The sequence below is a fragment of the Astyanax mexicanus genome, chromosome 24 (assembly GCF_023375975.1).
Source record: "Astyanax mexicanus isolate ESR-SI-001 chromosome 24, AstMex3_surface, whole genome shotgun sequence".
NCBI lineage: Eukaryota > Metazoa > Chordata > Actinopteri > Characiformes > Acestrorhamphidae > Astyanax > Astyanax mexicanus.
This window is the reverse complement of record NC_064431.1, coordinates 15181993-15199854: the sequence shown is the minus strand read 5'-3', so window position 1 is coordinate 15199854 and position 17862 is coordinate 15181993. Positions and strand designations below refer to the sequence as shown.

The window sequence follows — 17862 nt, the reverse complement described above, 5'->3', positions numbered from 1 at the left end:
AATGAGATGAAGCCGTAAGTGTAGCTGGTGGAGCATCATGATGTAGAAAAAGATCCTTCATATTTTCTCTGCACTTCATGCTTTTCTTGGCCATCAGATTCTGAGCTGTCAGAGAATGAGTCTGGAAGTTTTAGAAGTAGGAGTAGCAGACTGGAAAATATTTTCACTCCTGTGAAGCCAAGAAGCTTAAAACCACTGTCTAAGAACTTCCTGTCTAACCATGCTAAACTACCTCACGTCTGTCTGTCGCAACATTAAAGAGACGAGGACGAATAAATCACAGAGATTAACGACATGAGGACAAATTGGCTCAGAGACCAGTTCATCCTCATCCTGACTCCAGTACTGAACCAGTTATTCAACATTATCATCTGTAAAATTTCTGCTGTTTAGTCTTTATTTTCATAGTAGCACCTAACCTAATGGTAAGTTAATGAACAAAACCTGAAGATGGCGCTAGTTCACCTGCAGAGGTTTGAGATTTTAATGGAAAAAAAAGGAAATAAGATAAATAGCAGTGATGCCACAGCCATATGTCAGTTATTAGGAGTCACAAAGAACGTTCCTGTGTACTCCCTATTCCCTCCTGTCACTCAGCGTGGGCAATGCAACAGAATCAGTAGTTAGTGATTAGCATTCTCCTCCAAGCGTGTTGAGCCTCAGATGTATTATGTTGGTGACATGATAGAGATTCTTCACATATCTTACACAACAACTGGCAGCATTTTGTAGGGGATAGGGGAATTCTAAATAGTCTGAAACCAGTCGGAACTAGTTCCTGCTGTTTTCTTATTTCTACATTTCAGCCAGTTAATTAATTACTCTTTAATTCATTTATAATTAAAAAATTAATTCAAAATTAATTTGTAATGTGAAAAACTATTTGTGCATTAATTAACAGGACAGATCAGTCTTGTCTGTCCTGGACTGTTGCTCTAGACTGTTGTAGGACAGGCGTGTCCTTGATGATGTAATCTTGCCAACAACCTGAGCAAACACAATAATCAGCACTGATAGAGAGTTATTATTGTTGTGTGGTGATGAAGGAGAGTTTAGTTTGAGTGTTGTATTAGATTTGGACGTGCTGGTGAATTTGCCTCCCAAACGGGCTCTTAACAAACTAATTAAAGTTTTAAACATTGGTCAAAGTCAAATCTAGTGTTTTGACTAGGGATGCAATAGAATCATTTGGTCAAAGGCCAAAAACTAAATATTAAACTAAGTTAATCATTTGGCCAAGGTCTGAAAACTGAGCCATGAACAAAAGGAATAATTTGGTCAAAAACTAAATAGTGAATACCGAACAAAATGAATAATTTGATGGAAGGTTGAATAGTGAATACCGAACAAAATGAATCATTTGGTGGAAGGCCATATAGTGGATACTGAATAAAATGAATAATTTGGTGGAAAGTTGAATAGTGAATACTAAACAAAATAAATAATTTGGTGGAAGGCCATATTAGTAAATACCAAACAAAATGAATTATTTGCTGGACGGTTGAATAGTGAATACTGAACAAAATGAATCATTTGGTGGAGGGCTGAATAGTGGATAGTAAAAAAAATTATAATTTGGTGAAAGGCTGAATAGTGAATACTGAACAAAATGAATCATTTGGTGGAAGGGAAAGGCCATATAGTGAATACTGAACAAAATTATTCTTTTGGTGGAAGGCTGAATAGTGAATACTGAACAAAATGAATCATTTGGTGGAAGGCCGAATAAAGAAAATCAAACAAAATGAATAATTTGGTTGTAGACTGAATAGCGAAAACTAAACAAAATGAACCATTTGATATATATATATATATATATTTTTTTTTTTTTTTTTTTTTTTTTGCAGAAGGCTGAATACTGAACACAAAACAAAGTGAATCATTTGGTTGAAGGCAAACTTTTTTCTAGTGTTTTTTTTGTAAAGCAAATACATAAGTACACTTTAAAAATAGTTAATCAACATTAAACATTTTTAAAACACTGGCAGCTATACCAACAAATGCAATTTGATTGTGTTATCAATACATAATTGTTTGATATAAATAATTTGGAAATTAGTTTTGGTTGGTCATCTTGGTATTTCTTCAGTTTTTAAGTGCTCAGTTATTTGCATTTAGCTGCTTTTTCTTTTTAAAAATTGTACAAAACACACACAACACACACACATTTTCCTCACAGTGTTGTATAGAATACATGATGTTGGGTCTGATGGCTCTGATGATATGAATCCTGTCATTAAGTCAAATTCTCTTGGTCCAATCAGGAGCTTTGAGACAGATGGTGAAACCCAGTATTATAGAATGAATCACTGGATAATAAAGCTGAGTAAGATTTGAGTAATCGGTAATGTTGTGACTGTATGATGTGTTTCGGCTTGTTGGACACAGGTGTCTATACAGTCGCGCATCTTCAATAGTGCAACCAATAATAAAGGTGGCGCAGAGCTTATTTATACAGTAATAATACAGTAATAATGGAGTAATAAAAGCTCACAGGAAGCTTTAATTCCACACACTGGTCTATTCTATTGACCAGTATGGACCTGCAGCTCACAGGCGCACTAGACTGGGACACTTTTGTTCTGTTAGGACGGTGTTAAAGAGACGGTGACGTGCCAAAACAAGCAGCAGTAGCAGTGCACCCCTGGGATGAGAGGCTTTCAGGCTTTGTTGCAGGAGGAATGAAAAGCTGTCCAAACAGTTACGTAACGCCGCAGCAGACACTGAGCTATTCTTTAAGAACAGGGGGATGATGTCATCTCTCAGTCTGTCATTTAAAGAGAACTCTGTCATTTATATTAATGTATAGTTTAGTTACAGCCTCTGACTCATTATTTAACAGAAAATAAAAAGCTCAAAAAGCAGGAGATGCTAGGCTAACATTGCTAAAATCACCGGGTTTAGACTGTCACTAATCTCAGCACTAAACATATTTATTGTAATTCATTCCGTGCAAGATTTTTCAAGGTTTTCCTTTTTAAATCATTGGTAATTTGGATCAGCAATTTCAGTTAAATATATCATATAGCAGACGAACACAGTGATATTTAAGACGTGAATTTAAGTTTTTAGGATTTACAAAAAATGTTCCATGGAAACTGTCCGCTGAAATCTCTGAGCTTTTTATGTCCTTACCCTAAACCATGAGGTTGAACAATCTTTGTTTTCAGGTCAATTAAGAGTTGTTTTGAGGCTCCCATGCTGAAACTCTTCAGAGAATATGCAAATCATTGGTTGTTTGGATCAGTAATTTCAGTTAAATATACTTTAAGAGTCAAGAGGCTTTTATTGTCATTACACAGTACAGGTACACAGTGTAGTGAAATTACGTTCCTCTGGAACCACGGGTCAACATGGAACAACAAACAATAAACAACATAAAGTGACGATCGTAAAACATAAAACTATAACAGTAAATAACAATAAATACAAAAGACGAGACAATTTAAAGATAGGACAGTGCAGTACTGATCCGGTATATTAATGTGCATAGTGAGGATAAGGTGCAGAGATGTGTAACATATTGTAACATATAGAACATATATAATCACAGCAGTTACTGAGGTAGAGAGTTTAAATTTTGTAGGGAGTAGCAGCAAATATTGCTGATGGGGACAGAGACAAAGCATGGAACAAAGCCCGTGCATGACGTCCGCGATGGTCAGTTTTTTGCTATAGGGGTAGAGTGTTGGAAGTTTTGATTGATGATGAATGAACCAATAGAAATTAGGGCTGCAACTAATGCCTATTCAATGTTTCGATTGTTCAATCAGTCATGATAATGTTTTGTCATGCCTTCTATTTGTACTTTCTACTGGTGAGGCTCCCGATACAATGCATTGACTGTTAAATATTTTGGGCCCTAGACCAAATGTTCAGTTCATTTTAAAAGTTTTGCATGGATATATCAACCTAAAAATACAAAATATATTATAGGAAACATTTATACAGGCTGGATGTTATTTTTACTATAACATAATTTTAATGGAGTGAAAAGAAAACAGTATTGCTCTAACACTTAGCCAGCTACTCTATGTAGCGTTAGTAATGTAAATAAAAGGGTTAACCATGTTTTAACTCACCTTATCATGCTAATTTAACTATTTTAAACTGTGCAGCGAGTAGAACTGTCGATATTTCACCCCATCCAGCAAAGACATACCTAGAGTATTGTGGAGTCAAATGTAATTTGTTTGTGTTTGTGTTCACTGTATGCGCTTCTTTGTCTCCAGCTCTCTCTCCCACTCTGTCTCCCACCCACACTGAAACCTCAAATCTCACTATGCATGTGTGTCTTCCTCGTTAGTCCCTTTTCTTTTTTGTCTACATTGACTAATCATTGCAGCCCTATTAGAAAAGCTCTGAAATGATTTAAAATAAATTATTTTTAGATCCTCATAGCATCTGTGTCTCCAAGGCAAGCTCTTGAAATGGCAGCACGTGCCTAAAATAGAACCCTGTGGGTCTGCACAAACTCTGTTATTGTGTTACCAAATTTATACTATACAGCTCTGGAAAAATAATAAGAGACCACTTAAAAACTATGAGCTTCTTTGATTTACCAAATTGAAAACCTCTGGAATATAATCAAGAGGAAGATGGATGATCACAAGCCATCAAACCAAGCTGAACTGCTTGAATTTTTGCACCAGGAGTGGCATAAAGTTATCCAAAAGCAGTGTGCAAGACTGGTGGAGGAGAACACGCCAAGATCCATGAAAACTGGATTAAAAAACAGGGTTATTCCACCAAAAACTGATTTCTGAACTCTTAAAACTTTATGAATATGTAATTGTTGTCTTTGCATTATTTGGGGTCTGAAAGCTCTGCACATGTTTGGTTATTTCAGCCATTTCTTATTTTCTGTAAAATAAATGCTCTAAATGACAATATTTTTATTTGTAATTTGGGAGAAATTTTGTCTGTAGTTTATAGAATAAAACAACAATGTTCATTTTACTCAAACATATAACTATAAATAGCAAAATCAGATAAACTGAAGTGGTCTCTTAATTTTTCCAGTGCTGTCTTATGTATAGTCATTTCTGCATCATGATTAGTAGCATAATAATAAACCTAGGGTTAGATTTCCTGTATTTTCTGCACACTTTTCTTATATTAAAAAATAATAGATGTTTAATTGGTGTCTTGTTGTGTTGTCCGAGTTCACAGTTGATCAGTCCAGTGTTCTGCAGGTGTTCTCAGGGGGCCTCATTTATCTTTACACATCATCACTCTGATGTCTTAGTCTGCAGGTCAGCTAATCAGCTAATCAGCTCGAGTGTGATTCAGTCAGGTGTGCTGACTGAGGGGCGGAGTGAGCAGGTGAGTCAGATCAGCAGAAAGGTGATTAAACTATAGAGAGAGACTGAGACAGACTGACTGACGACAGCCTTTACTGTAGAGTGCCCACCTGTAGAGTGAAGCTGTGAGGTAGGTGTTTCTAATAAAGTGGCCGCTGAGTGGAAACTCAAGTTGGGGTGTCCTGAAACCGGTATTGCAAAGGCTGTTTTTTTTTTCTTTGCCACAGTATTAAATTGGCAATTTTCCTGAAATTATGTCATGCTGGAAATGCTATTTATGTTTATATTGTGTTAAATGTTATTAATATTATTGTAACTGTCCTGTATTTCAGAGTGTCCTGACAGTGAGCAGAGAGAGCCATGGAGACGGGGCCGTTCAGTCGGAAACAGTGGGCGTCGCAGTCCCTGCGCATCACAGCCAGAGAGCTCTCATTGGTCGGTGGGCGGGGCAAGAACAATGCCATTGCTGAGCGCTTTTCCAAGTGAGTGATGTTTTATATGCTGCAACCAATGACTATATAGCATCTAGCATCATTGTCTAGAACCTAGAGGTCATCAAGCGTGGGCCTAGGATAAAGACTGATGATATCTGAATGATGTATTGCATTGTATTGTTGAGAAGAGGTCCCCCTACTGGCACACCAACGTATAGCTATAAAACTCTACATACTGCAGCTTCATGCATTTTTAATGGATTAGTACACACTTCTCATTGTTGTAAATATTTTATTATATCTTTTCATGGGACAACCCTGAAGATATGACACTTTGATACAATGTAAAGTAGTCAGTGTGCAGCTTGTATAACAGTTTAAATTTGTTGTGCTCTCAAAATAACTTAACACACAGCCATTAACATCTAAACCGCTGGCAACAAAAGTGAGTATATATAGCTTATAAGTAAAAATAATCAAATTAAGCACAATTAGCCATTTTCCCTCCCTATTCTCATGTGAATCGTTAGTGTTATAATGTCTCCAGTGTGAATGAGGAGGAGGTCTGTTAAATTTGATATATATATTTTTTTATTCTCTCATAATGGCCACTGGACTTTCAACATGGCACCTCATGGCATTGAACTCTCTGAGGATGTGAGAAACAGAATTGTTGTTCTCCCCAAAGATTGTCTAGGCTATAAGAAGATTGCTAATACCCTCAAACTAAGATACATCATGATGGCCAAGGTCATACTTAGTTTTTCATAATGGGTTCCACTCAGAACAGGCCTCAGAACAGTTTACTCAAGACCATGGACCATGAGCATGGATTAATGGAACCATGTTCTGAGGTTTGATGAGTCCGAGATAAACTTGTTTGGCTCAGATGCTGTCAAGCATGTGTGGTAGCATTCTGGTGTACCAAGGCACCTGTTCCTTGTCTACAGTCAAGCATGGTGGTGGTAGCATCCATTGTCTGAGCCCACATGAGTGCTTTCGGTTCTGGGGAGATGAATTTCAACATGTACTGTGACGTTCTGAAGCAGAGCATAGAGTCAATAAGTCATTTAGCATAATGCGTGATATGGCTGAGCTGAGAGTGCCGTTTTCATACTGTTATTGCACAGTTATATTATTCTGAAGGATTTAAGAAGACTTAATTGTCTTTCGCATCAAGTGTGGTACATAAGGTGGACCAGGTTGTGATCTTACGGTCCAGTTTCATCCAAAAAACAATTGTTATGTAAGATAAAATTATAGATAAAATAGATATCAAGATAAATACACAATATACATATTCTGTGAAGTGTGTTTAACCTCAGGCTTTTTCTCACAACCAGTTTAGCCTGCCCAATTAGCTTCCTCGTGTCTGCTTCAGTATGTCACAGTTCATGTTGGCATTCATGGTTCCCTTAATGAACTGTAGTTCTCCACAGCCGGCAGCACTGACGCAGCCCCAAACCATGACACTCCCACCACCATGCTTGACTGCAGTCAAGAGACACTTTTCTTTGTACTCCTCACTAGTGTTGGGCGATATGGGAAAAATCATATGTCACGATATGGAATTTTTTTATATCACAATAACGATATATATCATGATATACCAAATTTGAGTATGTTCTTGTAACCTAGGGCACCTTTATGTGTAACAACAATTCTTATTTTACATCCTCAGAAAGTGCTTTGCCATGAGGTGCCGTCTGTACTCATTTCCATTGCCAGTGGTTTAAAAGTTAAGCTATGTTGATTTTTTTTTCACATTTACACTGTTATATAAGTTGTAAACTGATTACTTTACATTGTATCATAACAAGTGTCATATCTTCAGTGTCCCATAAAAATATATAAAACAATATTTACAATAATCTTAAGGGTGTATTCAGTTTTGTGAGATTCTGTGCTTCTCTACAGGGCTTGCCTACAAACCCAAAATAAAGCCTATAAATAAATATGTTCTTGAATCAACTAGTAATCTTAAATAATAATCCACATCAGTATATACATCGAATAAAATGAATAATAAAGGAGAACTACAGAAATAATGTAATAAATAAAAAACAAGATCATTTGTAAGCATCATTTGTAGTGCTGATGTTGGTGTTGGTATAAAAGCGTAATTATCTGCAGTGTTTATAATATCAATGTTTTACTGGGTGATTATTGATTCTATACTGTAGATTTGTATCAGTGCTGTCTTGCAGTTTTATGTAAATTACTCTTATTCTTCTGCCCCCTGCTGGGTTGTATATAAAGTAAGACAGGTTTGTGTAGGAAATGTGTAAATGTGTAATGCTGTATATGAGCAGCAGAGGGAGCACTGTGTTAAGTTATATAAATACACTGTGTGCAAATCTCTGAATGCTTGTGGACACCCCTTTCAATGGATGCTGCATTCAGCCACTTTAAAGTGCTGAGCCAATGATGACACAGATATGCAAAACTTGTGTTGTACCTGTAGTAGAGAATTGCAATAGAAGTTAATAGAATAAGAAAGGAAGGGGCAGACAAACCTAAAAACATGTACATACTTCCATCATGCCTGATGCCAGGCATGGGTTAGATGAGTATACATATATACTGGTACATCTAAAAGTATCTTTAGATATAAAGAAAATTAGACTCTTATATAAGACCAATTTTCTTCTTTTTTTTTTTTTTTTTTGTATTGTGGGCAGTCTCCCAAGTCCTGCTGGAAACTGAAATCCGCATCTCCATAAAAGTTTTTAGCAGAGGGAAGCATGAAGTGCTGTAAGATTTTGTGGGAAAACTAAACTGCACTGACTTTGGACTTGATAATAAAACACAGTGGATCAACACCAGCAGATGACATGTCTCTCCAAACCATCCCTGATTGGTGGAAACTTCACACTAGACCTCAAGCAGTTTGGACTGTGTGTCTCTCCACTCTTCCTCCAGACTCTGGTTCCTTGATTTTCCAGATGAAATGTAAAATTTACTGATAATCAGTGATGGTTTGGAGAGTCATGTCATCTGCTGGTGTTGATCCACTGTGTTTTATTATCAAGTCTAAAGTCAGTGCAGTTTTGTTTTCCCACAAAATCTTACAGCACTTCATTCTTCCCTCTGCTGACAACATTTATGGAGCCGTGGATTTCATTTTCCAGCAGGACTTGAGACGCTGCTCACACTACCAAAAATATCAGTTGGTCTTATATAATATTAAAATTTTCCAAGACACTGACTTTTTGGGTTTTCATTGGCTGTAAGCCATAATCATCAACAACAAAAAGAAATAAAAGTTTAAAAAAAATCCTCATCAACAATATGAGTCCAAAAGTAGACAAGAAGAAAGTCTTCTTCTTTAGAGACAGTTATTCCAACAAAAGCAGCAAAACTCTTTATAAAATACTTGATTTGATTGAAATGATTGAGGAGGCATCCCAATACGTTTTTGCTGATATTTATTTCCTATTGTTTTCAGATACCAGAAAGCTGCAGAAGAAGCGAGTGACAAGAAGAAAACGGTGAGTTTCTCTCTCTCTCTTTGTCTCACTCACTCCTGCACACACATACACACACACACACACACACAGATGCAGTGACCCCAAGTCTGTCCAGCATAGTGATATATGTACATTAACTGTCTGGTTTTCTCCAGTTTAGCAGGTGCTTTGGAAACACTGTGTAACACTATGAGTTCTTTACTGCCACGTCCTCTTTCCTCGGAATGTGGAACAGATTGACGTGTAACAAAAAAAGCACCAAAAAAGCGGATAATTGGAATGTAATGACGATGATATATGTAAGTGATTTATAATGTTTGACTGAAAGGATGCGTTCATTGGAAAAACTGTACAATTGAAAGGATGCTCTAGTACCATTTTGCGCACCTCTAGCTTTGATACAAGATGAGATATGGTTGGTATCCTGTGTGTTGCTAAAGCTGGCATCCTCCTCCCAGCTGCTCCCATAAGCGCTAGATTAATGATCAATCTAAATCTGGCCAATTGAATCCAAATCTGGTCATTGAAGTGTTGCAATCTGGCCCAGATCATTCTCATTTCTGAGAAAACTTTGCTTGCAGTGAAAAATGTCAGACAGAAGCCCTGCCATGCGAAGCAACAACAGATGCAGCCACATATTTCTGTAGGGCTGCACGGTATATTGTTTAAGCATCGTCATTGCGATAAGCACATGCGCAAAAGTTACATCGTAGGGCGTGCGATGTCACCTAAGGCAATTAAATCAAATGCGTCATGTTGCAATATTTTAATTCTTGACACAGGAATAGATTTACAGTGTTGTTATTTTCTGATTGAACAGCGCTGTCTCTGTGTCTGTGTGAGTGACAGGCTGCTGCTGCCCGAGAAGCACAGGGTGGAGGTGGAGGGGGAGGGGTAGAGGGAGCAGGCATAAACCATAGACTGTATATAGCTGGACAGAGCATTGTCTCTCAAAAGTGAAGCCACCACAGGTCGGGTGCCCCCTGCGGTTCGGTTTCAGAAAGCTGTGTAACCCCACCCATTCCCATTGGTTTCAATGGCAAAACAGACAACTTTCAATCACGTTTTTTTTCAATATACTGTAATTCTACCTCCTTTATTTAAATGCAACAGCTAGTGTAACCTCTGATTATTTTGTACATTTTTTATATCCCCACAGAATTTGTTTTTTAAAACGTTATTCAGCTCTATTCAAAAAAGATGTGGTTATTGTAAAAGGGCTGGTTATGGGCGGGACCAATAACAGACCGTCAGCTCCGCTCCACTCCGCTCTGCAGCCTGTGACCGCGAGGCAGCCCTCAGGGGCGGGGTTATTTAAATGAGTAGCCTGTCTCTCCACAGTCTTCCTCCCTCCTCTGGTCTCTACTGCGCAGACTTGGATATCAGGATCGCCAACATGGTGGAAGATTTGGCTTCATTTTCACTGAATAAATGGGAACGGCGACACAACGTCCATCTTTTTTTACATCTCTGGCATAAACACAAGGTTACCGCATGGCCTCCACATGGCTGGGCACTTGCTTGTAAACGCACTAGCAGAAAGCCTTTCGAAAGCTATGCACCTCAGTCCAGCACAGTTTTGCACAGATATTTCCAGTTAGAGCTGAAATCACGCTTTTAATCCCAGAAAAACACTCTTATTTACCTTTAAAAAAGACCATTTAAATGCGAGATTAAAGGACCGATCATTGTCGTTTTGCTGTTTTCCTCTGTTTTTTTTTGCTCGGCTCACTCAAAAAAGCTGACGCAAATTTTTCCAATATTGTGCATCTCCTGCACATATTGCTGAGCTGTTAGTTGGTATACTGCGGGGTGAATTTGAACTGGTATGTGTTTCTCTCATACCGCCATATCGCTAGAGGGCGCTGCAGAGCGCCGAGCAGAACAGTCAAAGAAGAGAGTCAAACGCTGGTCTAGCTCCTTCCTGCAGAGAAATCAGAACACCTCCTGCTGCTGTTTCTACTGTATGAGTGTTTTTATCCCAGTAAAATAGAGCAGTAACTACAGTGCTATTAAATGTATTAATACTGTAGCTTGAAGGATGATTTGAATGTATTTGTTAACTGGAGAAAGAAGGGAACTGTAGCTGATTTAAATACTGTAATGACTCTAATGGCTTCAGGAATAACATATAGTAAATTCATATTAAACTTGTGCAATGAACTTTTGAGACATATCTCTTTGAATACTTAAACCTTTTTTAGGTTTATTTATAGTGTTTATGGAACTATTTATTATAATATAAAATTTTGTAAAGGGAGTCATGTTAAATTTGTAAGCGTATCTCTTTTTAAGGTCTATTGTTTACATTCTTTAGCTATTTCTCTGCTAATAAAGTCTGATTTCTTCATATATTGTTTAATGTTTTGGGAAAAAGTAAACCCAATATTGATCAAAGCCTTCATTTAAAGCCTTAGAGTTTTATATTATATCTACTCCTAATCTACTCCACTATTCCCTACATATCGTTATTGCTTGTTACGACTGTCTGTAGCAGTCCAGGTTTTTTGTTAACAGCATCACTGCAAACAAAGATGACTGTGGCTGGCTAACGGAAAAGCTAGAAAGTGAGCAGCTCATAAAAATGTTCTTTTATCCTCCCGTCCTTCTCTCAATTCAATGCTTTGCACCCTCTAAAAGTTATTTTTTTAATCTTTGTGTGAGTCGTGAAGGCATGTCTAACAGTAAACAATCTCTCACCAGGAGGTACACTACCCAAAGATAGTCCACAAGAGTCTTTTTATTAGGCAGTGTGTGAAGCACGCTTTTACGCCCTCTTGTGGCCTATCAGGCAGCAGTATGGTCTATTATTGTGAGACTAAAGTCGTAGACTAATCTAATCTCTTCCTCAATCCATCTGCTGTGTTTTTTAGCTTTTCCATCCAGTTCTTTGTCTGTCTTTGTTCTTCATCTCCTGCAGGGATGCCCAGATAACTCCTAATCTTATCCACTGCACTTAATGCTAATCGCTTATCCTGCTGAACAGCCACTGCTGCTCATTCCGCTCATATTACTGATTATTCCAAGTCAAAGTTCTGACCTGAAGCTCCTTGTGGTGCTTAAAAGAAGTGTTGCCACTGAGGACACCAAGAAATTAAGTATTTTCGGTGTTTTTTACTCCCATCATTCCTACAAACACTTCTTCAGATGTGTAAAAGTTTGGGGTTGTTGGGAACAGTTCAGTAACTGCACCCTTTTTTTACCATAGCCATGGCTTTATAATGTTTGCAGCATGTGTTTTTGCGTTGTCTTTATTAAAATTTACAAATGTTCCTAGAAAATATGTTTTCGAATGTTGTATGGAAATCTTCAAATAGTCCCTGTAAACTCTTCTAAAACCATGACTTTGCAACATGTGCATCATGTGTTTTTGCACAGCGTTCATAAAAACAGTTTGGATATCCCTGAAAAACATGTAGTCTTGAAGGGAGCATGCAGTTGCAAGAAAAAGTATGTGAACCCTTTGGGATTACTTGGATTTCTGTATAAATTGGCCATTAAATGTGTTCTGATCTTCATCTAAGTCACAACAATAGACAAACACAGTCTGCTTAAACTTATACCACATAAAAATTATATATGTTTGCATGGTTTTATATAGCACAACATGTTAACATCCACAGTGCAGGGTGGAAAAAGTTTGTGAACCTTTAGGCTAATGACTTTTCTAGGAGCTAATTGGAGCCAGGAGTCAGCCAACCTAGAGTCCAATCAATGTGATGAGATTGGATGTGTTGGTTAAAGCTGCCCTGCCCTATAAAAAAACACACACACACCAGTTTTGAGTTTGCTGTTCTTAAGAAGCAATGATGCTTGATGTGAATCATGCCTCACACAAAAGAGCTCTCAGAAGACCTACGTTTAAGAAATGTTGACTTGCATGAACCATTGATGTTCATGTGTTCACGGTAAGACAGACGGCCTATGAATGGAGAACGTTCACCACTTTTGCTACTCTTTCTAGGCGTGGTCGTCCTGTAAAGATGACTGCAAGAGCACAGTGCAAAAAGATCAATGAGGCGAGGAAGAATCATACAGTGTCAGCTGAAGACTTACAGAAATCTCTGGCATGTGCTAACATTTTTGTTGACAAATGTACTATAAAGAAAACGTTAAACAAGAATGGAGTTGTAATAAAATCTTAGTGAACTTTTCTGCCTGTACCTGTACCTGCTCTTCTTCCCAAGCCATGCTTTGTAATGTGGGCAGCATGTGGTTTTGCATTGTCGTGTTAAAAAAAACAGCTAGGATCTCACTGTACTTCTGCAGTAACTTCTCCTGACAGCCACATCTTATATTTCCTGTCTTTGTTCAGGAGCACATGGCGTCCACATACCTTAATTTTTCCCTGCTCCGACTTGTTTTTGGAACATGTTTAAGGGATAAAATGCAGGAATAGATCCATAATATGAATGAAATTGTGAAGTTGAGCAGATAATACATAAACTATATTTTGTTCATGCTGTCTGCAATCATGTAAAAGTCAAAGTAATGTAAGAAACCTTTTTATTGCCCAACTTTTCCTGATTTGACGTTCTGTGTATAGACATTTATGTTTATACATTAATATTAACAGGGATTTATGTTATGTTTTGCCACCTTACCACGGTTATTTGGAGAGGAAAGAGTTAATTTTCCTCCTGAATGTAGCGTTTCCTGCCTCCAGGTTCCAATGAACATTTCTCAGCTAGTTCCCATTCTCTCTCTCTCTCGCTCTCTCTTTCTGTTTCTCTCTCGCTCGTTCTCTTTGTCTAGATCTATGTCTCTCGCTCACTCTGTCTTTCACTCACAGAACTCTTTCTCATTTACTCATTTTTTTTCTTTCCCTCTCACTCTCTCATGTTTTTAACCCTTTATTCTCCCTCATTCTTCTTTTTCTCTCTTTAAATGTCTGTTAACCCCTCCACCCTCCTGTCCCGTTCACTCCTCCACGCAGACACCCTCCCTCCCTCCTTCCTTTCCTCCTTCCCTTGCTCCCTCCCTCCCTCCCTGCGAGTGGTTTGGCGGGGGGTTTGGTACACGTCGAGTTTTCCTGCTGAACATCTGGGAGAGCTTTCAGCCGGAGAGAGAAGAATAGAGAAGGGAGAGAAAAGCTCCGGACTCGTCCGCTCAGGTCTTTACTCTCATTTATTAACTCTGCGCTTTTCTGTCTCTATGGGTTTGGGTCGGAACCGGTTCTGTACGGAGGTTCTAGGGGGTTTGGGACAGAATCCAGACTGGGGGGAAGTATCTTTGTCTCGGGTTTGACTCGAGGCGACCTGCCGTACAGTCGACTCTGGGAGCTTTTGTCAGAGTTGTCACTTCCTGTTTGTGCTGTCAAACACATTTAGCCTTTTGTTCAGACGTTGAAAAGTATTGGGGCAGCTGCTCATTCATTGTTGGCTCTCTTATTCTGGGTGGTTGTAGGAATATTGTTATAAGGTTGCTATGGTATGGCAGGTTGGTGCTTATGAGTTTTTTAGGTACTTCAATAGATTGTTAAGCACTGGTTGTGGATACACTATGGCCAAAAGTATTGGGACACCTGCCCATTCATTGTTTGTTGCTGTCTTGTTCTGGGCGTTTTCTAGTAATATTGTCACAATACCAAAATTATAACTTTCGATACAATACCTGCCTAAATATCCCAATACTGATATTGAAACAGGCAAAAACGTGAAACATCAGAAGTTAATGGAATTATAGAAAATCAATAATAAAAGAAAACAAAACAAAAAAGATGAACAAAGTAATTATGTTTGTTCTTTGTTTCAAGTAGTTTGTTTTTTAATAGTTAACTTTGTCTGTAAGCAGGGAGCCTAACTTCTTAACCAGAATATACCTAAACATTTTTGAAAACAAAAATATAATAAAATTTACATCATCAGCCCCACCCCCATCTGTGCTCCCATTTGTAATCAAAGTTCTAGAATAGAACCATAGAGTCAATGTTCGATGTTTTACTCAATAATGATTTACTCGATCACTAAAAAGTGGGAAAGAGGAAACCAGAAAAGAAGGCATTTAAAGGCTGGGAGACATTTAAACGTTTAAATCTGCTGATATTTCTTGAATCATCATGTGATCTCTGTGGTATTTTTGGACGCTTTGAAGGTCTTACACGATGAGTTGATGAATTGAAGTGCAAATTCGAATCAATGATTCAAAACATTGTTTACAAGCTCATGCGTTGATATCTGGCTCTACAGTAGATATAGAAATCACAATCGTAATCTGTTGTACCTAGGTGTGGGCGATATGGCCCTAAAATAATATCACGATATTTCATGTTTTTTTTTTTTCGTGACAACGATATTCATTGCTGTAAGGACGATTTGATTTGATTGTATCCATGTATCCTATTCTATATACTGTGGATACCATTTGAGATTATATGACTTGGGTTAGAAAGGCAGTCTGTAGGCTTTTAAAAAGTGGTACCTCATGAAACAATGGCTGGGGTTCTGCCCACACCTGTATACAGCTCTGAAAAAAAAGAGACCACTTAAAAGTGATGAATTTCTTTGATTTTACCAAGTTAAAAACATCTGGAATATAATCAAGAGGAAGATGGATGATCACAGCCATCAAACCAAGCTTAGCTGCTTGAATTCTTGCATAAAGTGGCATAAAGTCAAAAAAGCAGTGTGTAAGACTGGTGGGGGAGAACATGCCAAGATGCATGAAAACTGTGATTAAAAACCAGGGTTATTCCACCACATATTGATTTCTGAGCTCTATATTCTTGGCAGTATGACAAAACACTTAAGCAAAAAAATATATATATATTTCATGAATACACTACTGCAACAAAATAAAAATATGAAAAATGAAATGTTATTATTGCGTACAATATTATATGGCACACCCCTAACTAAGATATAAAAAAAAAATATCAGATTTGTAACAGAAGTCAATGATCCAGAATGTCATGATACTAATAATGCACTCCAAATATCTCCATATATCCAGGATTAAAGTAAAATAAATGATACTGGACAGATATAATCTGTCTCTAGTAGATATATAATGGGAAATGAGAACAGTGTGAATTTATATTTTGCTAAAAACAGAAAAAAAAAAATAGCTCCCTGTTGTGATAATAAGTGGTGGATGATATGGCACAATATTTCATTCAAAAAGGTTGGCGATATTATCACATACGATATGATATGGCACACACCTAGTTGTACCCATACTGCTGTATGTCACACCAGCACAACAAGGGGAGTCGTATTTCGGCAAAACGCTGCTTTTCTTTTTTTTTTTTTCTCTATTGTTTAATGATTGACAATAGCCTGTCTCAACTTTCTTGTCTGTAATTGGTCTAAAAGTTCAATTCTTGGACATAGACATGGTTCAGTGTAGAAACATTACTTAAAAAAAATAAACTTCAAGAAATGTTCCCTTTATGATCTCTTTCTTTACTCTCTATTGATCAGCTCTGATCCAGACATGCCACTGGGATTATATTGCAGTGTTATTGGAGTGTTATTGGCTACAGATGGCAGTTTAGAAATGTGCCTGCTTGTCTTGTCTTGTCCATCCTCTCGAATACCAGTGTTTGCTTGCTTCTGCCGGGCTGATAGTGCTGATAGTGTTATCTGGGGTCATCCTAGGACACCTCTGGACTCTGAAACAGTAGAGCTGACCTTTCACTTTCCTGTGGACTGAAGCTAAAGACTACATTTCTCACTGCAACTCTTCAGCAATTGTGTGGAACTGGTATTTATTGATTAATATTGAGGCCTTTTGAACCAATGCAATAAAACTCCAGGAGATACTTGCTCATCAAGCGAATCTTCTCAAATCAGGGGTATTAATATACCCCTAGATGTTGGAACATTGCTGTAAGGATGATTTGGTTTGATTGTATCCATATATTCTATCCTATATACTGTGGATTCCATTTGAGATTATATGACTTGGGTTAGAAAGGCAGTCTGGAGGCTTTGAAAAAGTGGTACCTCATGAAACAATGGCTTGGGTACGCCCACACCTGTATACAGCTCTGAAAATAATGAATGTCTTTGATTTTACTAAATTGAAAACCTTTGGAATATAATCAAGAGGAAGATAGATGATCACAAGCCATCAAACCAAGCTGAACTGCTTACATTTTTGCACCAGGTGTGGCATAAAGTTATCAAAAAGCAGTGTGTAAGACTGGTGGAGAAGAACATGCCAAGATGTATGAAAACCGTGGTTAAAAATCAGGGTTATTCCACCAAATATTGATTTCTGAACTCCTAAAACTGAATGATTATGAATATGAACGTGTTTTCTTTGCATTATTTGAGGTCTGTTATTTTCTTTTTCTTTTTTTTTTTTGTTATTTTCTCATTTTCTGCAAATAAATGCTCTAAATGACAATATTTTTATTTGGAATAATAATTTTAATAAAACCACAATGTTCATTTAACTCAAACATAAACCTATAAATAGCAAAATTAGACAAACTGATTCAGAAACTGAAGTGGTCTCTAAAAATATATTGTGCTGCATATTGTGAGGTGATATCTTGTGAGTGAGGTTAAACACTGTGTGCCAACATGCTCATGGCAAGGCCAGGTGCATTATAGAATATTCCTCAATCCACGGTCTCATGTGTGTTCCAGAAATATGCCAGAGACAGCATTACCACTCACAGTGGACAGCACAGTTGTCATGTGGTAA

At 37.6% G+C, this 17862-nt stretch overlaps 1 protein-coding gene across 3 annotated transcripts in view; it reads left to right on the top strand.

The window, feature by feature from the left end:
• Window positions 1-17862, top strand: part of lima1b (LIM domain and actin binding 1b) — a 63419-nt gene that overhangs the window by 25275 nt on the left and 20282 nt on the right. For all 3 annotated transcript variants that reach the window (XM_049471551.1, XM_049471552.1, XM_049471550.1), the window contains exons 2-3: window positions 5636-5785; window positions 9186-9228. In XM_049471551.1, coding sequence (XP_049327508.1) covers window positions 5664-5785; window positions 9186-9228 — 165 coding nt within the window. In that variant the 5' untranslated portion in view covers window positions 5636-5663. The remainder of the gene's footprint in view (window positions 1-5635; window positions 5786-9185; window positions 9229-17862) is intronic.